A 27,265-nucleotide genomic window follows, 5' to 3' on the forward strand; every position below is an offset into this window, starting at 1 on the left:
CCCCCTATATCTATGCCCGTGCTGGCCACAGTGTTGCTGCCACGCTGTGATGTTTTATTAAATTAAGCCAAGGTAATGGTGGACACATCTGTCATTTGTTATGGTAACATTGTAGCTATAGATAAATCATAGATAAATAACTGCAGGTCATTTCATATGTCTGCTGTAGAATTTGTGAACATAAAATAATAAAGTGCAATATATATAGACAGTCCATTGGTTACAATGAGCACTATGTAATATAGTCCTTCTATATCCCTATACAAGGCTTTACAAGAGACATAAATTCCTCCTTCACAGCCTCAATGAGACGGCTGTAATGTGACCATATAGGGTTTGATGTGGGTCAAATGGCCAGAACTTACAGCATAGAAAGCTATGGAGCTGTATGTTTAGGTCACGAGATCTGTAGTCAGGTCATATTTTGTGGACATAATATGTTCCAGATGATACAGACACATTGCAGCAGTCTGTAGGAGGAGAACACCTTAGGCTCCGTTCCCATGGAGTAACGCGTCGCTCATTCTGACACGTGTTACGTGTCAGAGTGAGAGGCACTTCAAAATAGATCCCATTCATTTCATTGACCCCAGTGATATGCGTGTATCACATTGAAAGCAATAGGTAAAAAAGCCTCCCATTGCCTTCAATGGGTAGTGCACGTAAGCCGGCACCCATTGAAATCAATGGGATCTGTTTTGAAGCGCCTCTCACTCTGACACGTAACACCTGTCAGAATGAGCAGCGCGTTACTCCATGGGAACGGAGCCTTATAGTTTAGGGTAGTGTGTGGTAAGGAGCACAAAAGGAAAATCTGCAATAGTGTTTGTAGTAAGGATGGCGGCAGGTGCGCAAAACAAGCGAGGAAACAAGATCAGTCACCGGCGGATTCAGTAATATCTTCTCGTCACTCAAAGTTACCTGTGTGAGTTACAGCCCAACCCAAACAGCAGAGATTAGCACCACTGTTCTCTTTTATTTACATATTGATTGATGTTTTTGTACGATATCAATGCATAGTGTTCAAGTCCTAAAACATCTAAACATATTACCGTGTATTCGGAGGTGGACTTAAGTGACCACTTCTGCAATATATATTCAATGAACTTTAGTGGGACAATCCAACCCAAGTTATTGCCGTCATCATCGTCATTATTGACAGGAACTGAAAATTTCTCATTGTTACAAATAGTCTACGAAAAAAAAGACAAAACCATTTTTCTTTAAACACCAAACTTTATACATTTGTCCACAGAAACCAGCGTGTGATGGTAATAAAACATTCATTTCTTCACATAAGAGAGATTTCATTTGAATATTTATTTGGATGCTACTGCGGAAAAAAGACGGACTTGATAACTGGAGAATGGGTAAGTGGCCCCATGAAGGCATCTCCTCCATAATACAGGGGGTGGGAGTGCTTGTCATCAATGCAGACCCCAGCATTTCTGTGTAGTACAGTAGGTGGCCATGGCATAGAGGTCGCTCCCTGCATGGACTAATCCTTACATGTAAAGGACTCCATAATGAGTCATTTAAAAAACTATTTTTTTTCCATTTAAAGAGAACCTTTCACGTCCTTATCAATGTGCGGTATTCTGTACCGCTAGACAGCCAATGGGGCACTGAACTCAGCACACTGTCGGCTTTCCCAGTATGTCCCAGTGTGGGAGATATCGGTGCTGTTAACACTATCAGAAGTGCGGGCCTTACAGCTCAGCGCCATCTCTGTGCTTGGAGAAACATCCCCCTGTTAGTATACTTCCATATACTTGTACTATCAGAGGGGGGCGCTCCTTACTGTCCGGTGATGACATGGAACTGTAAGTTCTCTTCTAACAGTGGGGAAATCTTGGTGCCGAAATTACCAGCACCGATATCTCCAGCACCGTGGTGCATACTGGGAATACTGACAGTGCGCTTAATACAGTGCTCTGTCTGCTTTCTAGCAATATACAGTATAATACCGCACATTGATATGGACATGAAAGGTCCCCATTAATAATAATTACTGAGATATCAATTATCAGTCTTATTGTAATGCAGGCAGACATTGGATCATGGACCCACAGGCTTTGCTGCAGAGTCCACCAAGCTCTTGGGGTGTCCCAGTTTGGTAGCAGCTGCCCAGGAGGTCAGTACTGAGGTGCAGAGCACCACAGCGAGAGGATAAGACAGATAGTGACCACAAACTAAAAACAGGACGGGCAGGTGTACAGACTAAAAATATAGCTGGATAAACAAGAAGAATACAGGACAGGTAGCAGAGATATATTGCGGTAGGCACAAGGCCACAGGTAGCAGAGTTATATTCAGTGTCAGACTGGGATGTCTAGGGCCCACCCTACTGCTACTGCCCTACAAAATTATCGCCTCTTTCCTGCTCCTTCAGATTTACCAGTTTCTGACATAAATGATGCCAGTATTGTACACCAGCGAGGAGGGGCGCACTTCATTATAAATTACAACCTACGGCAGGTGGGAAACAATTGTTCTTCACAAGCCAGCCCTTATATTTTCTATATGACTTAGGGTGGTTTCACACAGAGTTTACGCTCCGCTCATTCAGACACGTAAACACGTGTCAAAGTGACCACTGTTAAAACAGAATCCCATAGACTTCAATGGGTGCCGTCTTATGCGCGCTACACATTGAAATCAATGGGTTTAAAAGCCTCCCATTGATTTCCGTTTGAAACCTCCCTTAGAGGTCTTGCATTCTATATTAACTGCACCTAAGAATAACACTACAACTCCCAGTAGGGTCTGTGGATCTGGGGCTGCTGGGAATTGTAGTTCTCAGAGGATCAGGGAAGAATAAGAGCCAATTCAGATGGTGAAAAATGAATAAGAATTGAGGCAGACTTCTGTGGGACTGTGAGTAAGATTCACCTGATGATCAGCCCTCTACTGTCCCCCCTACAGTATAACTCACTCTACACTGGCCCCACACAATATAATACACCCACTCCTGGCTCCCACATGGTATAACATCTAGTCACTGGCCTCACATGGTATAAAGTCCCCTTTACTAGTGTCTACATGGTATAAAGCCTGGCTCCACATTCCACATGGTATAAAGCCCTTTATTGGCCCCCTATGTGGTATAACACCAATTTCCTGGCTCTCAACAGTATAACACTTGATTTTTATAGAAAATAGGAGAGCTTTCTAGTCAAAGTTCTGAATATAGAGGAAGAGGATAGCGATAAAATATTAGAGGAATTTCTGTATAACCCCATGAGAGATGAGATTATTTAGATGGCTCTAATGGTTCGGTGTTCTGGTCGGGCCGGGGAAAAGGAAGAGGATTTATTATAATATTTTATAGATTTACATACTTTTGCAAGATCATTTTGGAAAATAAGATTTTTTAAAAAGAACTTAAAATAAACTTACTTTGCTACTAATATAAATCCCATACTGATTTGTATGACAATGTTCTATGTAATGAAAAATTTGTAATCCATTGCTCAGATAATGAATCCCTGCAAAAGAGTAATAAAGGGTTAACCTGTGCTGCGTATGGAGTGTGGCAGTCACCTGTGAAGATAAACCAGAGGCAGAGACTAAACTTAGGCTGAGGCTCCACGTTACAGAAACGAAGCTTTTTTTTATTGCAGATTTTGTTGCTGTATTTTGAGCTAAAGCCAAGAATGTCTGATAAAGGATTGGGAAATATATGGCAAGTTCTTATACTTCTCCTTTCTTCTCAATCCACTCCTGGCTTTGGCTCAAAAAACACAATAAAAAAAGCTGCGTTTCCACAACGTGGGGCCTTAGCTTAAGGCTTAGTTCACACTTCTGTTTTAGTATCCATTGTTCTCATATGTCATGGGATCAGAGCAACAGACTGCGAAACAAATAGAATAATGGATGTAGATGGAGCACATCACCACTCACTGTAATGTTATCAACAAGATGGAAGCTTAAAGAACGGTGCAGATAATCAGACATGTGAATATTCCCACTGAGGTCCATGTGTCAGGGTCCAGTCCATGTGCTGTCCGTTATACACTTGTTCTATATGGATGTCACCATCATCTACATACAGATTCTTGATATAACTAAAGCCTCAGACTGCATTGTAGATATAACCAGACTGTTCTTTCTGTAAAGTACTAAGGTAATATTTTATCCAATAGTTAGGGAAAACCTGTCACAGTGTGAATACAGTCCTAGTCTGCTCAGCAATTCCTGCAGGATATGGGGCACCATCTGCTGGGACTTTGTGGGAAAAGATTCAGTATAACTTGTTATATATTCATATGAGGAGGACCTAAGTTATATTACAGGAGGGGGTTGGTACACATAAGGGGTATCTTGGTTTTTAATGTTTTATTTGTTTGTCTATAGAACTTTAATATACAACTTTCTAATCTACATTAGAGATGCATTTCACGAAGACTCCAGAGTATGATAAGTGGAAGAGAAAGTCTAGACACACAATAAACTCTGATACTTTCCCTCCAGCACCCTTTCTTTTACATATATATATATATATATATATATATATATATATATATATATATATTATTTTTTTTTTTTAAGCTATAATTATTAGTCCCCCTAGTGGATGTGATCGGTAACGCAGCTCATTACCATGCTAATACATTACATACGATTTCATGACATTTCATTACATAAGATTTCTCTTCCATTTCCGTTGGTAAACTTCCCCTATAACTTATAACATAATACTGATAACAGAAGTATACATAATGGCTGTCATGTAACAGTTCACACTACAAAGTATCACTTACCTGTGAAACCATAGCCAAGAAAATTGAATGCAGTATCGATCAAACTTAGTATAGTCAACACCTGAAGTATTAGGAAACATATGTTATTTATACAGTAAACAGGCAGACACTATTCTGCTGGTCATATTATGGGATGTGGAGCTTTGTAACTTTTGCATCTTTAGTAACTAAAAACCTACAGAATAGTGAAGGCAGCTTTAGGTGTGAGTGGAGTAGAAATCACAGTAATGTGAAATGTATGAAAGCAGCGGCAAAAAAATAAGTGTCTGGTATCTCTCCGAGGCCGACAGAGATAAGTTCAGCTTGAGAAGTCGTATTATTTGCCGCAGAATTGCTGTATTATAGAGAATATATTATATACCTATTAGGTTTCTTTCACGCTACATTTTTCCTATTTTGTTTTTTTTTTGTTTTTTTTTTATACAAAAAAACAAAACGCCTTCAAATTAAAAAAAGATGCCATATTAATAAATGCTATGTCTTTAAGGTTATCCACAATTTCTTATTGAATAACTACTAAAGTCTGACTGCAAGCAGTTTTACCAGCGATTACCGTATATACTCGAGTATAAACTGAGTTTTTTTCAGCACAGTTTTTTGTGCTGAAAGATCCCCCCTTGGCTTATACTCGAGTCAAGCAACTCGACTTTTTTGGTGGGGGAGGAAGGTCTTTGATGCCTGCGATGTCTGATCTAAGAGTTACAGCAGAGACCCGGTTGCTATGGCGACCGCTCTGCAGCAGAGCGGCGCCATTATATTTACAGACCCGGCATCCACTCTTTTAGCGGATGCCGGGGAGGGTTTTAGCCGTAGGCACAGGTGCCGGGGCTCACAGCATCGCCACGATCCTGCCGCTGCAGAGAACCAGCGGCCGCAGGAGCTTTGTGATGCTACTTGAAAAATCACAGGTCCACAGGTGTCTTGCTGACACACGAGTATATACGGTATACTGTAGGAATACAGTCCATGTACATGAACATTTGCTTTGTCAGTGTGCTAGCAGTGAGTTTCCCTCAAATTTGTTATGCCAGAAACCTTCCAAAACTTTTATACTGCAGTACCCCTACAGAAACCCCTGAAGGACGTCTGCACCTATCAGCCTTTGCAACTGCCAGAGCCCTTCACCAAGCAAATGTGCCATCAATAAGCAGAAACATAGTTGGAACTTCACCCCCACCATCCCGAGCTTCAAGATTGTTTTTTGTGCTGGTTTCTGTGTAACCTCAATTTTCGTTTTTTTTTTGTTTTTTTTTATTGCCTGTTATTTCACTTCTTGTTCTGACTCTACCTTGTTTTCTAATTCATTCTGAAGATGATGTACTTACAAGAGACTTCAAAGCCAATGCCATTGTACCGATTACATAATTAACCAGAGTCAGTGCGATCCCTAGTACGTCACTGTAAAAATAATCAATAATGAAATTATCATTAGCGGCCATGACAGAACAAAGAAATATTACTCGGCATGTAAAGTAAATGTCAGGCATATGTTTGGTTACAATATCACTGGACATGAGGGAAGTCTAGAATATTCATGTACATTGTCATTGATTTTCTCAGCTATTTGCAGAATATCAAACTTTTATTTCAAGTCAATACATTTACTGCAGAATTTAGCTGGAAATAGACGGGTGCAAACCAAATAATACTGCTTTAGTATGACCCATCATGTAGGAGGATGTATCACCATATGACACCATGCTATTATAGGGAGTTTGTCTCCTGAACCAAGCAATATGGTCAATATGCAAATGAACTGTTTGAAGCAATGAGGGTGTTGTCATTGCTCCATAGAGGAAAGTGGCAATCATCTCTTTGCTCCTTAAAGTTAATTTGCATATTGCAAAAAAATGTGATATCTCTGCAATGGAAGCCGCGATTCACAATAGGAAGCCACTGCTTACAGTGACTCTAACCTATCTATCAGCGGGGCGGGGGTTGGTATGCTTGGTACAGGGGACAGACTTTTTTTTTTTTTTTTTTAATGTAGATTGTGAGCCCCACATAGGGAAAAAAAATGTACATTGTGAGCCCTATCAGTATGTCTTTTTGGAATATTGCATGGAAAGCCATGCAAACACAGGGAGAACATACAAACTCCTTGCAGATGGTTTTTTGCCCTTGGCGGGATTTGAACACCAGGACTCCAGCGCTGCAAGGCTGCAGTGCTAACCACTGAGCCACTGTGTGGCCCCCCTGGGGACAGGCTCTTTTAAAGGTTAAGGCCCCACATAGCCGGCAGCAGCAAAAAAAAAAAAAAAAATAGCTGTGGGAAAAATTGAGGTGGCAACATATTGCAGTTTTTCCCACAGCGCTTTTCAAAGAAAGTCTGCAACAGTTTCCTCTGCGACTTTCTTCTTCCGTTATACCTATAGAGAAACCGCCAGCATTTCCATAATTGACATGTGACGATTTACAAACAAGTTTGTTTATTAAATCAGTGCATTTCCGCTGGAGATTTTTTTCTGTAATGTGTGGATCAGATTCACTTGAGTCTTATCCACTATGCAGGAATTGTAAAACACCCACATGGGCCCCGGCCTAAGAGAATACAGTAATGCAGTACATTGAGGGGATTCATCAGACTGGAGATCTTGATCCCCCTGCGGCAGCGCTGCGAGTGGACAACAGTCTCATCATGAATTAGGCCCTTCCCCCACCACACTTGCACCTAGGCACTATAGATTCTGCTATTATTTATGGGGCAGATAGCGTCCTACCCTACTGATGAAAAGTGACGAGATTGCAAGTGGCATTTTGTAATCACACGTGGTATTACATTGTCACAAATCTCCAGCTAAGCTGTAGCAAAATCACATAAAAAGGCTTAAAGAGATCGTTCACTTTCAGACCAATATTGACAAACAAATGTACAATAAAAAGATATACAATTTTCCAATATACTTTCTGTATCAATTCCTCACGGTTTTCTAGATTTCGGCTTGCTGTCATTCATTCTGTTACTTCTAGTGGATAAACCTCTGACCACGGTCATGTGATTTACGGTCCATGGTCATGTGATGAGTACATGAATGACAGCAAGCCGAAATCTAGAAAACCGTGAGGAATTGATACAGAAAGTATATTGGAAAATTGTACAACTTTTTATTATATAAACCATAACATCTGTCTCTCAATATTGGTCTGAAAGTGGCCAACCCCTTTAAGTCCATGGCCCACCACATGCTGCAGCAATAATGCTGTGTTTTACATTACCTGCAAAGTGGATAAGATTCTGGCTAATCCCATCCACACGCTACAGAAAAAAATACTGCAGCGGAAATGCTGGGAATTAAAAATGAGGGTTTTGTAAATTGCAGAAAGTCAGTGATATCTACAGAAACGCTGGCGACTTCCGTAATAGGTATCATAGAAGCAGAAAGTCTGCGGAGGAAAACTCTGGACTTTCTGTGAAAAACGCTGCACAAATAAAAAGTGATGAGTTTCTGCTGTGGTCTTTTCCACAACATTGTTTGGCTGCAGCTCTCTATAAGGGGCCTCAGCCTAATGGGGCATTCACACTACGTATACGCCAGCTCATTCTGAACATAAAACACATTCAGAATCAGCGGCGTATAAAGCAGTTCCCATTCATTTCTATGGGAGCCAGCATACGAGCGGTCCCCATAGAAATGAATGGGAACTGCTTTATACGCCGCTGATTCTAAACGTGTTTTATGTTCAGAATGAGCTGGCGTATACGTAGTGTGAATGCCCCCTAAAAATGTTTTTCCCCTTCAGGGAAAGTTATGTCCTGTCCACAGGAGAGGGAATATTTTGCAGATTGGTGAGGGTCAGACCACCCAAATCTCCACCGACCTGGTGAATGGCGAAGTTTTGTCCCCTATTCTGAATGGATCAGTGGTCAGGCGGCACGTGCACTGCTCCATTCATTTCTATGGGAGTAGCAGAGACAGCCAAACTACATCACTCAGCTTTCTCCATCACACCCAGTGACATGAGTGCAGCGGTGCCCACTTTGCCTGACTACTGCCCTTTTCAGAACGAGGGACAAAAATCCTCCATTCTCCTATATTGCAAATCACTGGACCCCCAAGTTATGTCCTACCCTGTGGCGTAAGCTCCGATAGGAAAACTCCTCTAAGGCTAAGGCCCTACAATGTAGAAAAGCCTTTTCACTGATGTGGAAACATAAGTGTCAACAATGTGGCATATTAGAGTCCCAGCAAGTCAATGAGTGAATTTCATGTAATCTCATCCACATACTGCAGACAATGTACTGATGTTATTTTTTGCTACTAAAATGCTTTGTTTTTTTCCCGATAGACTTATATGGGGTGATGAAAAAAGTGCAGCATAAAACATGGCTGAATTTGCACAATGAAAAATTGGAAAATGTAATAAAAAATGTACAAGGAGCGATTATTTCATTTGCCGTTGCGTTCTTGGTGTCTTTTATTCTGCAGCAGTAAACCTCTGACTCCACAATGTGAGGCCTTAGCTTAAAGGGGTTGTTCCAGTAATGACATTAATCTCCTATTAATAGAAATGTCTGCTAAGGGTCTCATCTCTGTGATGCCAATGATCACAAGAACAGCTGCCTTATGTATTACAGTGATCACATTGAGATAGCCCAGCACGCTATGTAAGTGGTCACTTGTGGCCCCATTCATGTGATCTATAGGCTTCTCAGCAGAAATATCATCAGTAACCAGACACATCCCCTATACTGAGGATAGGAAATGTGTATAGTGGGAAAACCTTTAAACCTTTATAATTCATGTAAGATAGACGAGATCCAATTCATAGAACGGATACTTTCTATCACGGCGACATTTTCAGCATAGCCAGAGATCTGATCTGACTAATGTCTGCCATTATTCAGAGGCAGATTACCAATATAAGCATTAAGTATCAGATTCATAGGCCAAATTATATAGAAACATTTCTCTGCAGACTTACCTACTAGCATGGATATCCAGGCCCAGTAAGTCACGATTCCATACAAAATTTACACAACCATCGTCTACCATAGGGAAAATTGTAATGTTAATTTTGAAATTGATGCCAAAGTTTTCCAAGCTTAAAAACAAGCAAAATAAATAATAGATTTAATACATTTCCCAATTAACATGATATAATGTTATATAATAATAGCACAACAATGTATAGATGAAATGCTCTGTATTACAATAAATATGTAACTCCTGCTGACCCTGCACACACAGTGACTGACAGCTCTGCCTGTATCAGTGTGTACACAGAAGGCTCTCCGTCACTGTATGTGGCAGGGTCAGCGGGACTCTCACTGTCTCCTAAGAGTCCTGACAAAATTTTATCTTCTCTCTACTATTCCTGCTCTAAATCATACAATCCTATATATCACAGAGCTCAGCTTCTCTCATCTATCATATAACCCTATATATCACAGAGCTCAGCTTCTCTCATCTATCATATAACCCTATATATCACAGAGCTCAGCTTCTCTCATCTATCATATAACCCTAAATATCACACAGCTCAGCTTCTCTCTTCTATCATATAACCCTAAATATCACAGAGCTCAGCTTCTCTCTTCTATCATATAAGCCTATATATCACAGAGCTCAGCTTCTCTCATCTATCATATAACCCTAAATATCACAGAGCTCAGCTTCTCTCTTCTATCATATAAGCCTATATATCACAGAGGTCAGCTTCTCTCCCTCTATCATATAACCCTATATATCACAGAGCTCAGCTTCTCTCCTCTATCATATAACCCTATATATCACAGAGCTCAGCTTCTCTCCTCTATCAAATAACCCTATATATCACACAGCTCAGCTTCTCTCCTCTATCATATAACCCTATATATCACAGAGCTCAGCTTCTCTCCTCTATCATATAACCCTATATATCACAGTGCTCAGCTTCTCTCCTCTATCATATAACCCTATATATCACAGAGCTCAGCTTCTCTCTCTATCATATAACCCTATATATCACAGAGCTCAGCTTCTCTCCTCTATCATATAACCCTATATATCACAAAGCTCAGCTTCTCTCCTCTATCATATAACCCTATATATCACAGAGCTCAGCTTCTCTCCCTCTATCATATAATCCTATATATCACAGAGCTCAGCTTCTCTCCTCTATCATATAACCCTATATATCACACAGCTCAGCTTCTCCCCTCTATCATATAACCCTATATATCACAGAGCTCAGCTTCTCTCCTCTATCATATAACCTATATATCACAGAGCTCAGCTTCTCTCCTCTATCATATAAGCCCATATATCACAGAGCTCAGCTTCTCTCCTCTATCATATAACCTTATATATCACAGAGCTCAGCTTCTCTCCCTCTATCATATAACCCTATATATCACACAGCTCAGCTTCTCTCCTCTATCATATAACCCTATATATCACACAGCTCAGTTCTCTCCTCTATCATATAACCCTATATATCACAGAGCTCAGCTTCTCTCCTCTATCATATAACCCTATATATCACAGAGCTCAGCTTCTCTCCTCTATCATATAACCCTATATATCACAGAGCTCAGCTTCTCTCCCCTATCATATAACCCTACATATCACAAAGCTCAGCTTCTCTCCTCTATCATATAACCCTATATATCACAGAGCTCAGCTTCTCTTCTCTATCATATAACCTTATATATCACAGAGCTCAGCTTCTCTCCTCTATCATATAACCTATATATCACAGAGCTCAGCTTCTCTCCTCTATCATATAACCCTATATATCACAGAGTTCAGCTTCTCTTCTCTATCATATAACCCTATATATCACAGAGCTCAGCTTCTCTCCTCTATCATATAACCCTATATATCACAGAGCTCAGCTTCTCTCCTCTATCATATAACCTATATATCACAGAGCTCAGCTTCTCTCCTCTATCATATAACCCTATATATCACAGAGCTCAGCTTCTCTCCTCTATCATATAACCCTATATATCACAGAGCTCAGCTTCTCTCCTCTATCATATAACCCTATATATCACAGAGCTCAGCTTCTCTCCTCTACCATATAACCCTATATATCACAGAGCTCAGCTTTTCCTCTCTATCATATAACCCTATATATCACAGAGCTCAGCTTCTCTCCCTCTATCATATAACCCTATATATCACAGAGCTCAGCTTCTCTCCTCTATCATATAACCCTATATATCACAGAGCTCAGCTTCTCTCCTCTATCATATAATCCTATATATCACAGAGCTCAGCTTCTCTCCTCTATCATATAACCCTATATATCACAGAGCTCAGCTTCTCTCCCTCTATCATATAACCCTATATATCACAGAGCTCAGCTTCTCTCCTCTATCATAAAACCCTATATATCACAGAACTCAGCTTCTCTCCTCTATCATAAAACCCTATATATCACAGAGCTCAGCTTCTCTCCTCTACCATATAACCCTATATATCACAGAGCTCAGCTTCTCTCCTCTATCATATAACCCTATATATCACAGAGCTCAGCTTCTCTCCTCTATCATATAACCCTATATATCACAGATCTCAGCTTCTCTCCTCTATCATATAACCCTATATATCACAGAGCTCAGCTTCTCTCCTCTATCATATAATCCTATATATCACAGAACGCAGCTTCTCTTCTCTATCATATAACCCTATATATCACAGAGCTCAGCTTCTCTCCTCTATCATATAACCCTATATATCACAGAGCTCAGCTTCGCTCCTCTATCATATAACCCTATATATCACAGAGCTCAGCTTCTCTCCTCTATCATATAACCCTATATATCACAGAGCTCAGCTTCTCTCCTCTACCATATAACCCTATATATCACAGAGCTCAGCTTCTCCTTTCTATCATATAACCCTATATATCACAGAGCTCAGATTCTCTCCCTCTATCATATAACCCTATATATCACAGAGCTCAGCTTCTCTCCCTCTATCATATAACCCTATATATCACAGAGCTCAGCTTCTCTCCTCTATCATAAAACCCTATATATCACAGAGCTCAGCTTCTGTCCACTATCATATAACCCTACATATCACACAGCTCAGCTTCTCTCCTCTATCATATAACCCTATATATCACAGAGCTCAGCTTCTCTCCTCTATCAAATAACCCATAATATCTACAATTATACATATACATATATATGCAAATATATATATATATATATATATATATATATATATATATATATATATATATCGCACAGGGAAATTATGAAACTATGGGATTTGATCAAATCCTGGAAGATGTTAAAATAACAACTCTGTTGAGTCATTTCCCTAAAGAAAGTCAGTGATATTTTTTTAGTACCTACCTCCATAACATTGTAATTTTTACCATAATAGTCCTGTGTATGTGTCTGTTGTAGTGTAGGTAGTGGTACTAATTTTAATTTGTTCAATGACTGTGAATCTTTTTCTATCCTTTCGTGAGTCCACAAAGGGTTTATCATGCCGCTTGTTCAAAATACGTCCTGATAGTTTCATTAAAGGGGCTCTATCATTGGGAAAAGTCATTATTAACTAATCATATCCTTGCATAGCCTTTAGAAAGTCTATTCCACATGTACCTTTTGTATGTAAATTGCCTCAGTAGTTTTTGAATGAGTCTGTTTTTATTCATATGCTAATTAGTCTCCATCCAGCAGAAGTTCCCAGCAGCCCTCATCTCTGCTATTCTCTCCGATCTGTGTGTGCAAACAGGAAGCTGAGTCATCAGCAGCAGCAGCCTGTGCTGTACACATACTTAGGAAAGAATAGCAGAGAAGTGCACGATGAGACTTCCAGGGTGCACCAAGAGGCTAATTAGCATATGAATAAAAATGGCTCATTCAAGAACTACGGAAGTGATTTACAAAAGATAGGTGTGGAATAGCCTTTCTAAAGGCTATGCAAGGATGTGCTTAGTTAAAATTAACTTTTTGCAATGATAGAGCCCCTTTAAACTGTTCTTCAGATACAAATTTAGTCAGAGTTTGATTTTTTTCTATATCTCAACCCATTTTTCATGTGCGTCACATCAGAAGCGCAGCACGTTGGCTGGCACCGACGCCAAAGGGGAGTGGTGAGAAAAAGGGGGAGTGGTAACAAGCAAAACATAGAACTTGTGTTATTTCCGGTGAGTTTCTTTTAGATCTGAACCCATTTTTCGTGTGCATCATGTCAGAAGAGCAGCACGGAGCGGTGAGGTAAGCCTGGTTTCACACAGGGTTTTTTGGACAGGATTTTGATGCAGAATCCGCCTCAGAATCCAGCTCACAAAACCACCTCCCATTGACTTCAATGGGATCCGTTCACTTCCTTTTTCCGCAAGCAGTTTCTTCCCACTCGCAGGAAAAAGAAGTGAACTGCCCTTTTTTGCCGCAGATTCCGTGGCGCGACACTCCCTCCCAACAAGGCACATTCATTTGGGCCTAATCCAGTGCAGAACACCGCAGCGGATGGAATGCCATGACAGTCGCGACTAGCCGTGGGAGGGGTTTTTTGGTCCGGATTCTAAGACGGCTTCCCATGTAAAAATCCTGTCCAAAGAACCTTGTGTGAACCTAGCCTCAAGGGGGAGTGATAACAAGACAAACATAGAGCTGTGCGAGTCCTGACTTCTGTTATTTCGTCATTTCATTAAAACAGTTCAGGGATTTGATCAAATCACTGACTTTCTTTAGGGAAATGACCCAACAGAGTTGTTATTTTAACATCTTCCAGGATTTTATCAAATCCCTAGTTTCATCATTTCCCTGCGACATATATATAAATAATAAATGTTATTTATATAGCGCCAACATATTCTGCAACACTGTAGAATTTGTAGGGTTCAAATACAGACAGAAAGATACATTACAAGTCATTTCACACAATGGGACTGAGGGCCCTGCTCACAAGAGCTTACAATCTATGAGGTAGAAGGGGTGACACAAGAGGTAGCAGGGGCGGCATTGCTTATGCAGAGGTCAGACACTTCTGTAATAGAGGTGACTGTCATTACACAAACATAAAACTGTATGAGCCGTCACCAGTCATGTCCTTTAACATGTGGATGGAGCTTGGACATATAAAGTTAGCCTGAAATGACATCATATCCTGTGGGGTAATGCGGGGGCATGATGAGAGGAGGGTTCATTTTAAGGATTCTAATTATGGTACGGAAGGGTTTACATTAGGAATTGTGATAGGTCTGTCTGAAAAGATGCGTCTTTAGTTTGCGTTTGAAGCTGTAGAAATTGGGAGTTAGGGCTCGTTCACACATGAGCAAAGGGGAGGTTTTTGACAGCGGATTTCGCTTCAAAAACCTCCCCTTTACAATGGTGGTCTATGCAGACCTCCAGGCTTCTTTTTTCCGCTAGTGGCGGGCTGCTGCTAGTGGAGAAAAGAAGCGACATGTCCTTTCTTCAGGCGGAAGCCGCGGTGCGCTGAGCCGCGGCTTCCGCCTAGCGTCAGCTCTCTCCTATGTCGGCTCATTCATTTGAGCCGACAGTGGAGGGGAAAGCCGCGACCGCGATGGTCATGGCAGACGGGTTTTGGTTTCGCTGCGTCTCTCTCTGTGTCAAAACCCGTCCCACGTGTGAACTAGCCCTTAATCTGACTGTCCGGGGTAGAGCATTCCAGAGAAGTGGTGCAACTCGGGAGAAGTCTTGTATACGAGCGTGGGAGGTTCTGATAATAGAGGATGTAAGTGTTAGGTCATTGAGTGAGCAGAGAGCACGGGTTGGGCGGTAGACAGAGATGAGGGAGGCAATGTATGGGGGTGCAGCATTATGGAGAGCCTTGTGGATGAGGGAGATAACTTTATATTTTATTCTATATTGAATAGGCAGCCAATGTAGCGACTGGCACAGACCAGAGGCATCGCTGTAGCGTCTAGCCTGATAGATGAGCCTGGCCGCTGCATTCAGAATAGATTGTAGAGGGGAGAGTTTAGTGAGGGGAAGACCGATTAGTAAGGAGTTACAGTAGTCAAGGCGAGAATGAATCAGAGAGACAATAAGTGTCTTTAGTGTATCTCTGGTAAGGAAAGGGCGTATTCTGGAGATGTTTTTGAGGTGGAGGTGACATGAGTGCGTGAGTGATTCAATATGAATCTATCTATCTATCTATCTATCTATCTATCTATCTATCTATCTGCAGTCTCAAGGCCTGAGACTGCAGATAGATAGATAGATAGATAGATAGATAGATAGATAGATAGATAGATAGATAGATAGATAATCTCTTATACAGATATCCTCACAGTGGCATAGATAGATCATTGAGACTCGGAGTGGAAGGAGTCTAGATGCTGAATCTGATTCTAGCGAACCCCATCCACACCTTGCAGAAAAATACATGCAGCAGACACTCTGACATTTCCAAAACTTCTGCGGTTTTGGAAATCGCTGAATGTCAATTATAGCTACAAAAATGCAAGCAGTTTCCCTATAGGTATAATGGAAGCAGAAAGTCTGTCTGTGAAAAGCGCTGCAGGAAAAGCCACAATACGTTGCTGCCATGGTTTTTCCTTCAGAGCTTTTTTAGGGTCCATTCACACGGTGTAACGCGGCGCTCATTTTGTGTTTATTTTTATGCCGATCGCCGCGTTACGGGAGCGTGTATGCCGCGTTTGCGCTGTGGGTTTTACAGTTCACGTTTACGGTCGCGTTTATGTGGCGTTAATGCCGCGTAAACACGACCGCTAACAAGAACCGTAAAACCCGCGGCGCAAACGCGGCGTAAACGCTCCCGTAACGTGGCGCTCGGCGTAAAAAATAAGCACAAAATGAGCGCCGCGTTACACCATGTGAATGGACCCTTACTGTGACCCAATATGTGGGGCCTTAGGCTTATGTACACATTCACATCTCTCACCAAACATTTTCTATACAAAATACATAATAATAGTGAATTGTACTTACTGACTATGAGTACATGAAAATATACCTTGCAGGATACATTGAACATTTAGCCCATCAATAGAACTTGTAATATCTGTTACTTCTGAAATTATTTTAGCTAATATGATTCTGTGAGAAATAAAAGAATAAAGAAAATTAGACAACATTTATTATCAGTTACAATTAGGAGTATGGCTGCTAATGTCACACACTTATTAAAGGGGTTGTCTCATCTCAAGGATCCTATCTATACTGGTAGCTTATGAAAATTGAATATTTTTCCTAAATATATTGCTTTAGAAATTCTGCTTTCTTTGCCTGCTATGTGATGTTATTCCTCCCATTGTTTACACAGCGTTGCTATGACCATGGAGCTTGGAGATTGGACAAGTGATGTCACTTGCCAGCAGGACAATCTGTTTAGCTAATTGCTTTAGCTGATAAATCCTAGTCTGTTATCTCTCTATGTAAACACACAGATAATAGAGTCCATTCTGTACAGGCATGTGTATATTATCTGATCTGCAGAAGAATTTTGTGGCCTGTTCAGAAGGGGGGGGGGGGAGAGAAATAACAGGAAGTGAGAAGCTGACACTGCAGGCAGCCTGGCTGAAACACTGAGATGGGAAAACCCCTTTAAAGGGATCCTATCATTGGATACGCTTTTTATCTGACTACACGTAGGAATAGGCTATTCTTTTCCTATCTTTAGCTGTCTTCTCCACGCCGCACAGGGAGAGGGCGTTCCAGAAGAAGATAGAGGCGTCGCTGGAGAGTTCTCTTGCAGCATTGGGACCACCCCCAGTGCTACGAGATAACTCATTTGCATACCAAAGAAAACCCGGATTTCTACCGAACGACGGCACAGAGAAGACATCTAAAGGTAGGAGAAGAATAGCCTTTCTTAAGGCTATTCCTACATATGTGTGAAGGAGGTAGAATCTGCAACTCTTGCTCGTAATAAAAGTATATTTTATTCCATTATTTTAAAAAATTGGCGAAAGACACCATAACAAAAAAGTGAAAAAAGAGAGGAAAAAAATAGGGCATCCATCAGGCTATGATTAAGAAACCTTTGCGGTTTCGAAATGCGTTAGCCAAGCCAGATATGTAACATTTAGTGTTTTTATTTTTCAGTTTTTGTATTTTCCTATCTTTTTTCACTTTTTTGTTAAGGTGTCTTTCGCCAATTTTTTAAAATAATGGAATAAAATATACTTTTATTACAAGCAAGAGTGTAGATCCTACCTCCTTCACACATATATGAATTCCTTCTTCTCCGAGTCCAGAAGAATTAGGTCGTCCACCTTGCGTCGGGTGGTGAGTTTCTATATCATAACTGTTTTTCCTTTTTTGCTATTCCTACATGTTAGTCAGAAAAAGTGTATCTAATGATAGGATCCCTTTAAGCTCTGTTCACACTCTGCGTACAGCACTACTATCCCACAACAAAACTGAAAGCAGTATTTTTTTTTACTTTTACATTGGACTAGTTCTATAAAGGCTTGTTTTTTGTTTTATTTTTTTGTGGGATTAGGTGTAGTCACAACCATTTTGGGATACATACATCTTAAAGGGGATGTCCAGTTTCAGTAAATACATGTTATTATTTGCATACTGTAAAGTTACACAATTTTTCAATATACTTTTTGTATCAGATCTAGGCTTACTCTTGTTCTTTGTTTAGTTACAATGGATAAAAATCAGTCTATGGTCATGTGATGGACACACAGGTGCACGGCTCGTCACATGACAGATGTCTGATAGCTGTGTACATGTGTGGCCATCCCATAACCATGGATTGTATATCACATAGCCATGGATTGTATATCACATAATCATTGCCTGTATATCACATGACCATGGATTGTATATAACATGACAATGGACACACAGATGCACAGCTCGTCACAAGACAGATGTCTGATGACTGTGTACCTATGTGACCATCCCATAACCATCAGCTGTATATCCCATAACCATGGATTGTACATCACATGACCGTGGACTGATTTTTGTCCACTAGAAGTAAACACAATGTATAACTTTTACTTATACAAACAACATTTATTTACTGAAAATGGACAATCCCTTTAACTTGGCCACCTTCTCCCAATAAAAGAGTCACCACTGTCCATGGGTTGTATCTAGTGTTGCAGCTGAGTTCCATTGAGGTAAGGCTAGGTTTACACCTGCACCTGATCCCCCGCTTGAAGATTGTGTTCCCCATTCCGCTTTTTTCTGCATTTTTCGGGCGGAAATCGGGCTGAAACCTGGTGGACCTCATTATAGTCTATGTGAACCTAGCATCAGGGACAGTATTATAATTATTATTGTTTATTTATATGGCACCATTAATTCCATGGTGCTTTACATTTGGGGGTTACATACAGTACACAAAATATATATAGGTAGATATAATACTAACAATGACCGACTGGCACAGTGGGGTAGAGGTCCCTGCCCGCGAGGGCTTACAATCTATGAGGGAAGGGGGTAGAGACAGAAGGAGAGGGGGAGACTGTACAGATGGCAGTGCGGTGATAGTGTTATTGGAGGTTGTAGGCCTTCCTGAACAGGTGAGTCTTCAGGGCCTTCTTGAAGCCTGTGATTGTGGGGGTCAGTCTTATGTGTCGTGGTAAGGAGTTCCAGAGTATGGGGGATGCACAGGAGAAATCTTGGAGACGGTTGTGTGAGGAGCGGATGTGGGCAGAGCGGAGTAGGAGGTCATTGGAGGATCTGAGGTTATGTGTGGGCAGGTAGCTGGAGATGAGGTCAGAGATATATGGAGGGGACAGGTTGTGGATGGCTTTGTATGTTAGCGTTAGTAGCTTGAACTCAATTCGCTGGGCTATAGGTAGCCAGTGGAGGGACTGGCAGAGGGGAGCAGCCGATGAGGATCGGGCAGTGAGGTGAATTAAACGAGCAGCACAGTTTAAGGTGGACTGGAGGGGGGCGAGGGTGTTAGCTGGGAGTCCATGGAGAAGGGTGTTGCAGTAGTCTAAGTGGGAGATTATGAGGGCCTGGACGAGCATCTTGGTAGTTTCCGGGGTGAGGAAGGAGCGGATTCGGTGGATGTTCTTGAGCTGGAGGCGGCAGGAGGTGTTGAGGGTTTGAATATGTGACTTGAAGGATAGGTCAGAGTCCAGGGTTACCCCAAGGCATCGGGCCTGTGGGACAGGGGTAAGTGTGGTTCCATTAACTTTGATAGATGGGTCAGGTGGAGGGGCCATACGGGATGGGGTGAAGATGATGAACTCTGTTTTCTCCATGTTGAGTTTGAGAAAGCGGGAGGAGAGGAAGGAGGCTACGGCTGCTAAACAATCTGGAACTCTGGCCAGCAGATAAGTAATATCTGGTCCAGAGATGTATATTTGGGTGTCATCGGCATAGCAATGGTATTGAAAACCATGAGATTCTATGAGTTGGCCCAGGCCAAGGGTGTAGATGGAGAACAGGAGGGGTCCTAGGATGGATCCTTGGGGGACACCTACAGAGAGGGCGAGGTGAGGAGGTGGTGTGTGCGTAGGAGATGCTGAATGTGCGGTCGGTGAGGTATGAGGAGATCCAGGAAAGGGCCAGGTCTGAGATACCAAGGGATGAGAGAATTTCTAACAGGAGGGAGTGGTCAACTGTGTCAAAGGCAGAGGAGAGGTCAAGGAGGAGGAGGACAGAGTAATGGCGCTTGGCTTTGGCGGTTAGCAGGTCATTAGTGACTTTGGTTGGGGCAGTTTCAGTGGAGTGACAGTGTCTGAAGCCTGACTGTAGTCTGTCAAAGAGCAGGTTGGATGAGAGATAGGAGGAGAGTTCTGAGTGGACGTGCTGCTCAAGCAGTTTTGAGGCTCACAGGAGCAGTGAGATGGGACGATAGTTGGCTGGAGAGGACGGGTCGAGGGACGGTTTCTTAAGTATAGGTGTGACAGTGTCATGTTTGAAGGCGGAGTGGAAGGATCCAATGGCTAGGGATAGCCTGAAGAGATGGGTTAGGGCTGGAGTAATGACTTCACTGAGCTTGGGGATGAGATGTGACTGGATCGGGTCAAGAGCGCAGGAGGTGAGGTGGGATTTGGAGATTAGGGAGGAGAGTTTTTCATCAGTGATGGTGGAGAGGGATGAGGAGCAGCAAGTAGTTGGGTAGAGGGGTTGTCAGGGGAGTAGGGTGAGACTGTCTCTGATGGTGTCAATTTTAGTATAATACTAAACACAATCTGTGAACAAATGTGGCAGCCACAGACAACTCCTATAATTTAGAGTTTTGGGGAACGCAGCAAATCTGCCAGCATTTTGTTTGTTTGTTTATTTTCTGCTTGTAATTTCCTGACAAGTGCTTGTCCCCTTGGGAGTGTACCCTGCCGAATTCCTGCCCCTAGCTTCTGTCTGACGGCTTCATGGCTCTATGACATTAGTGGAAATGGCCACTGCAAGGTGAACAGGATTCTAGCGAATCTCATCCACACCTTGCGGAAAAATATGTGCAAGGATACACTGCTGCGACTTACGAAACAGTTGCAGTTTTGGAAATGCAGCATGTTAATTCTGCCAATGGAAACGCCAGCAGTTTCCCTATAGGGCACTCACCGAGGTACTTCATTAAAAATCATAGTCCTTTATTTAATCCTTCTTAAAACAGATTGCACAGGAAGAGAGGAAAAGCAACACTTCTAAGCTTCTGTGTGTTTCGTGCACACAGCACTTTGTCAGGCTTGTTAGCAGCTCACAGGATTCTGGAGCTATAAAGTCGTGCTGACCAATCAGCACTTTGCTGTTACTTCAACACAGATGGAAACAATCATGACACTTACAAATTCCTCTATCCTGTTTGCAAAGAAACGAATACTGCATATTTTTTCATATAAAATCGACATACAAAAAAGTATTTAAAAACAATCTTTCATATAATGTACGAGAAGCGAGTCACCTATCAGATGCTATCAATGCACTCTATAAGTTTCATTTCTTACTATTCTCTTTTACTATATATTGATGTTCAGATTGAAACACTCTGAAAAGATCCCATAATCAAATTTTGGTATTAAAAACTAATACTCACTAGCGCGGTCCAGGATCGGTCACATTAACCTTCCATGGACTGTATTTACTCTAGTATTAAGCAAACTAACCAATCAGAACCCTGTAGTGACTTTTTTTGCCATCCATTTGCACACAATTTATAACGGGTGGTGTAGGCTGTAATTCAGACGTGGTGCCGCTCATGAGTTTTTTTCTTCTTATGGACAGTTTCCCTATAGGTATAATGGAGGCAGAAAGTCCACAGAGGAGACCTCTGCGGGCTTTTTGTGAAAAGTGCTGCGGGAAAAACCGTGATGTGCTGCTGCTGTGCTTTTTTTCCCGTAGCACTTTTTTGCTGCAGTCCTGCTACATGGGGCCTTAGCCTACTGGGGATTTACTCATGAGAGCATTTACCAGACCTCATTTGCATACTAGATTACATTTATAGATCGAATAGTAGGTTTGCACACATCTTTAAAGAGTAAATGTTACCAGAAAGTTACCTATTTTTTTAAACATATTTTTAAAGACTTTTTAAAATATTTTTGCAATGTTCCATGTCACTGTCTATATTTAAAAAAAAACTTTTGCAATTTTCCATGCCAATTGCAGTGGTTTACTTTGCAGCGGAGAAAAGAGTATATTTAGTAAACTCCCAATGTGTCAGCTCCAATCTATTGAGGCCTTGAGACTGCTGTAAAGCAAATCACTAAACTGCTGTTAATAAATGAGAGGAGATGCTGAAGCAAGATGGCCGCCTCCATAATCATGTACAGAGAAGAGAAGAATAATCTGCTGTCAGACATTACATACAGCTAAGAAATAACGGGATAGATGTCACTGTCTGGTTTTAATAAATAAGAAAAATACAATGTGACATTGCTGTAAAGCCCCTTACCCACTACTGTTATTAACTTTGTAGCCATAAAGCCCCTTACCCACTACTGTTATTAGCTCTGTAGCCATAAAGCCCCTTACCCACTGCCACTGCTGTTATTAGCTTTATAGCCATAAAGCCCCTTACCCACTGCTGTTATTAGCTTTGTAGCCATAAAGCCCCTTACCCACTGCCACTGCTGTTATTAGCTTTATAGCCATAAAGCCCCTTACCCACTACTGTTATTAGCTCTGTAGCCATAAAGCCCCTTACCCACTGCCACTGCTGTTATTAGCTTTATAGCCATAAAGCCCCTTACCCACTGCTGTTATTAGCTCTATAGCCATAAAGCCCCTTACCCACTGCTGTTATTAGCTTTGTAGCCATAAAGCCCCTTACCCACTGCTGTTATTAGCTTTGTAGCCATAAAGCCCCTTACCCACTGCTGTTATTAGCTCTGTAGCCATAAAGCCCCTTACCCACTGCTGTTATTAGCTCTGTAGCCATAAAGCCCCTTACCCACTGCTGTTATTAGCTTTGTAGCCATAAAGCCCCTTACCCACTGCTGTTATTAGCTTTGTAGCCATAAAGCCCCTTACCCACTGCTGTTATTAGCTTTGTAGCCATAAAGCCCCTTACCCACTGCTGTTATTAGCTTTGTAACCATAAAGCCCCTTACCCACTGCTGTTATTAGCTCTGTAGCCATAAAGCCCCTCACCCACTGCTGTTATTAGCTTTGTAGCCATAAAGCCCCTCACCCACTGCTGTTATTAGCTCTGTAGCCATAAAGCCCCTTACCCACTGCTGTTATTAGCTCTGTAACCATAAAGCCCCTTACCCACTGCTGTTATTAGCTCTGTAGCCATAAAGCCCCTTACCCACTGCTGTTATTAGCTCTGTAGCCATAAAGCCCCTTACCCACTGCTGTTATTAGCTCTGTAGCCATAAAGCCCCTCACCCACTGCTGTTATTAGCTTTGTAGCCATAAAGCCCCTCACCCACTGCTGTTATTAGCTCTGTAGCCATAAAGCCCCTTACCCACTACTGTTATTAGCTTTGTAGCCATAAAGCCCCTCACCCACTGCTGTTATTAGCTCTGTAGCCATAAAGCCCCTTACCCACTACTGTTATTAGCTTTGTAGCCATAAAGCCCCTTACCCACTGCTGTTATTAGCTTTGTAGCCATAAAGCCCCTTACCCACTGCTGTTATTAGCTTTGTAGCCATAAAGCCCCTTACCCACTGCTGTTATTAGCTTTGTAGCCATAAAACATACTAAGTTGTTAGACAGCGACAAGGCGGACACCCAAGTGCTTCATCCAGAGAACATCTTGAGTTCTTAAGATTTGGATGTATGATGACATTTCCTGTAGAATACTTTTACAGAGCGATATGCCAGCGGAATAACAGCAGATATCCAGTGATATATCATTCCAATATCCTTGGAGACTTCCCCACCCAACATACAACTTTTAGCTGTCACATCTTTGTCCTTTCCTTCCCATGATGATATCTTTGTACACTGTGTCTTATACTGAGTTTTACCTTCATATCATCTATATATGACCCAGTAGTTAATGACTTACTCTGTGATAGTACTGTCGATTGTTTGTCTTTTTCCTCCAAGGAGAAGGGGTATCATGGCTAAAATATTATCGGTGAGTGCACAATTAGGAAATTGAGTTCCCTTCACTACTATACATCCGCTTTTAAGTGCTTGATTTAATCCTGCAAAAGAAAAGTAACATTTATAACTTTAATGACATCAAGATGGCTTCCTCTTTACCACTAAAGTAGATGGGATCTAAATATCATGAAGTAGCTGATAAATATCTGAATATTGTGAAGAAGTCCACACAGATTCCAGCAAATCCATTACAGCGAAGTGAAATGTCAGGAACTGCAAAAATATCAGGACTATTATTATTTATTCTAATAGATGGACGGATAAATTTGTCCTCAGACAGAAGCTTGCCATTACCATGGTCGTCCATAATGGCAAATATTGTCCGAATTTTATCTTCTGTGTGTGCCCAACTTTATTCGTAGCAGAGCAAAGACACAATACAGAGGACTAAACAAACATGATGCAGAACTTTTACAGTACAGTTAAGACCCCCCTCTAGGGGACAATTTGTTATTGGAATTTGGGGTTGTTGACTCAAAGAGTTTTCACTATATATCAGGGGGGATAGAAGTGCTTACTGGAACAGACAAGTCTGGAGATTCTCCTTATATTCCTGCAGAGTCATTTTTTATTTTACTTTACTTCAGGCCTTCTACAAGCCGTCTCTCTCTCTCTCTCATATTTTTTTGTTCACAGAGAATATTTTTTGTTGGTCAAATTGTCTTTAGTAATTGTCTTTTTTTGTATGGTGTATTGGGTTACTGGAAAAAAATACAATATGGAGTGAATATAATATAACTAATATCACTCCACACTGAAGTATATGATATAATATAGAGAAAAACTGCATTTGTGTCATTTTCTCATAGTTTCATTTTTACAGCGTTCCCTATGAAGTTCCTTATATTCTCCTGGGTTAAGGGGATATCATCACTCCTTAGGGAGAGACCACCATGTAGGTGTGTGGAGTCTTATTAAGCCATTTGCGCTCCACTGTGAGGGATCATGGGAAGAATATGCAAATCAGTCTTCCATGATGTAAATAGGAAGACAGTGCCTCAGTCATGCTGCCCACTAGGGGGAGCTCCCTTTAACATCATTCTCCTGGTCAGTATGATCACAGCAATGCCAAATACCATATACAATATATATATATATATATATATATATATATATATATAATCTCTAGCTTGTTATGTTTTAACACCTTTACAAAAATCCAAAACTTTGAAAATTGCATAAAATTATTTTAGTCGCCATATTCTACCACCCCTGACTTTTTAAAGTTTCCATGTATAGAGCGGTTTAAGGCGTCATTTTTCTCTGCACAAGATGTAGCTTTTATTTATATTATTTTTGGAAATGTCCGATGTTTTGATGAGTTATTATTCAAATTTTTCGGTGTGACGAAACAGCAAAAAAAAAAGGTGTTGGAGTTTTGTTTTGTTTTTGTGAAAAATATTCGTTTTTGACATTTTCAGACACAGAGATACCTAAGTGTTACGTTTAATATGGTTTATGATGTAGGGAAAGGAGAGTGATTTGAGTTTTTATATTTTTTAGCCCGATAGGGTGTTTGAACCCACAATTATCAGGCTGCTTGTACCATAAACTGCAATACAGTCTATTGAAAAATGCCTATGTAACTATTGAGGCTTTTCCCAGTGCAGACCCCCATACAGTACAGGCCCCAATTATAGGCCCCCGCACAATATAGTGTCCTCTCATACGTTCCCCCACTGAGGTACATCAGACTGATACCTACTAGATTACTCCTGCAGGTAACAGGCAGTTCTCACTTACCTATCACTGGTCCTATCCATGCCCGCCTCTGCATAGGCCTCTAGGGGGCACCGCATATTACATTCTGACACTGAAGAGCGCCACACAATGTCCAGGACATAATATAAGCGTCCTCTGGATGTCTAAGCAGAGGCGGCAGAATCAGATCTATGCTGATATACTGAAAAATAAGAGGACTATTACAGAGACTAAGATTTCACCTCCATCTTTATGGGTCTGTGTGACTGATTTGTTTCACTACCTATACTGCATTATGTGTCTGTTACCACATCATTATATGGCTGGATACGGCTGCTTCAGCTTATTTATACACCTGCACTCTATTCTATTATTTATGTGTTAGCACTTGTTACTCTTTATGTATATACTGCAGACATCTTCATTGATGCTTATATTAGTATTGGCTGTATAGTCTACAGTATTTCTATCTATTAGGATTGTATGAATGCTATTTATGGCAGGTTACATATTTGGCTTTACATTACAGATATTATGTTACTACATTAACTGGTCTCTGTCCGTTTTCTGACATCATTTTGTATAGTTTTTGTGTCAATTGTCAATTTTTATTATGTCCAATAACATTCTGTATTTATTGGATACATTTGGAGTGCCATTCTCCTTTTCGGCCTCCTATATCTATGTCTGTCTTGGTGTTAGGGAACGCTATTTATATCAGAGTCTTCGTATTTAGGAGACAACACTTGTTGTACTTAGGATTAGTGTAATCCGCTCTCCACTTACGCCATGTTTTTGTTGTTTATAGATAATATAAACTTCTAGTAGACAGTCTAAAGATGCATCAAATTCATTTTCCATCATTAGCTAACAAACAATATTGTCTTGCAAAGTTGGTTATCTTGTGTCACAATATCTGGATATGTCCAGCCAAGAGGAAAGCTGGTGATGACTGCTAAGCTTACCTGACTGCAAAGAGTTTGCTGGTAAATTACAGTTAGATGAATAGACTGAACCTGTGGCCAAAGCCAACAAGAGGAAGGTCCACAGGAAACTCATTCTATGTGTTTGGTAGGAGTCAGCAGCACTAGAAAACAGTAAAACACATTGTCTTTGCATTACATACAGTGACTTAAGTGTTAACATTGTCTACTACATACTAAATACTATAGAGGCGTTGGAGGGAATTTGCTATCAAGTCACAAAACTTGTATAGATGAGAATAGTTTTAGCACATTCCCCCTTTTTTTTACCTTTATCTTCTTTCTCTGCTTCACTTGACACTTTGCATGAAAATGGGAAGAATATGGCAGAGACTAAGATGGGCCAGAGATGCCTCGGCTCAACAAATTCATTATCACACAAGACTAAACTGGTGAGTT

General features: G+C 41.0%; 1 protein-coding gene across 1 annotated transcript in view; it reads right to left on the reverse strand.

The window, feature by feature from the left end:
• Positions 1 to 26,966, reverse strand: part of LOC142208777 (uncharacterized) — a 43,434-nt gene extending 16,468 nt beyond the window's left edge. The window contains exons 1-8 of the mRNA XM_075277478.1: positions 26,849 to 26,966; positions 24,082 to 24,223; positions 16,630 to 16,737; positions 9,687 to 9,806; positions 6,089 to 6,161; positions 4,764 to 4,824; positions 3,400 to 3,488; positions 1,053 to 1,193 (exon numbers count right to left, since the gene is read on the reverse strand). Coding sequence (XP_075133579.1) covers positions 1,053 to 1,193; positions 3,400 to 3,488; positions 4,764 to 4,824; positions 6,089 to 6,161; positions 9,687 to 9,806; positions 16,630 to 16,737; positions 24,082 to 24,223; positions 26,849 to 26,942 — 828 coding nt within the window. The 5' untranslated portion in view covers positions 26,943 to 26,966. The remainder of the gene's footprint in view (positions 1 to 1,052; positions 1,194 to 3,399; positions 3,489 to 4,763; positions 4,825 to 6,088; positions 6,162 to 9,686; positions 9,807 to 16,629; positions 16,738 to 24,081; positions 24,224 to 26,848) is intronic.
• Between the last annotated feature and the right edge of the window lie 299 nt (positions 26,967 to 27,265).

This window comes from Leptodactylus fuscus, chromosome 6, assembly GCF_031893055.1.
Source record: "Leptodactylus fuscus isolate aLepFus1 chromosome 6, aLepFus1.hap2, whole genome shotgun sequence".
NCBI lineage: Eukaryota > Metazoa > Chordata > Amphibia > Anura > Leptodactylidae > Leptodactylus > Leptodactylus fuscus.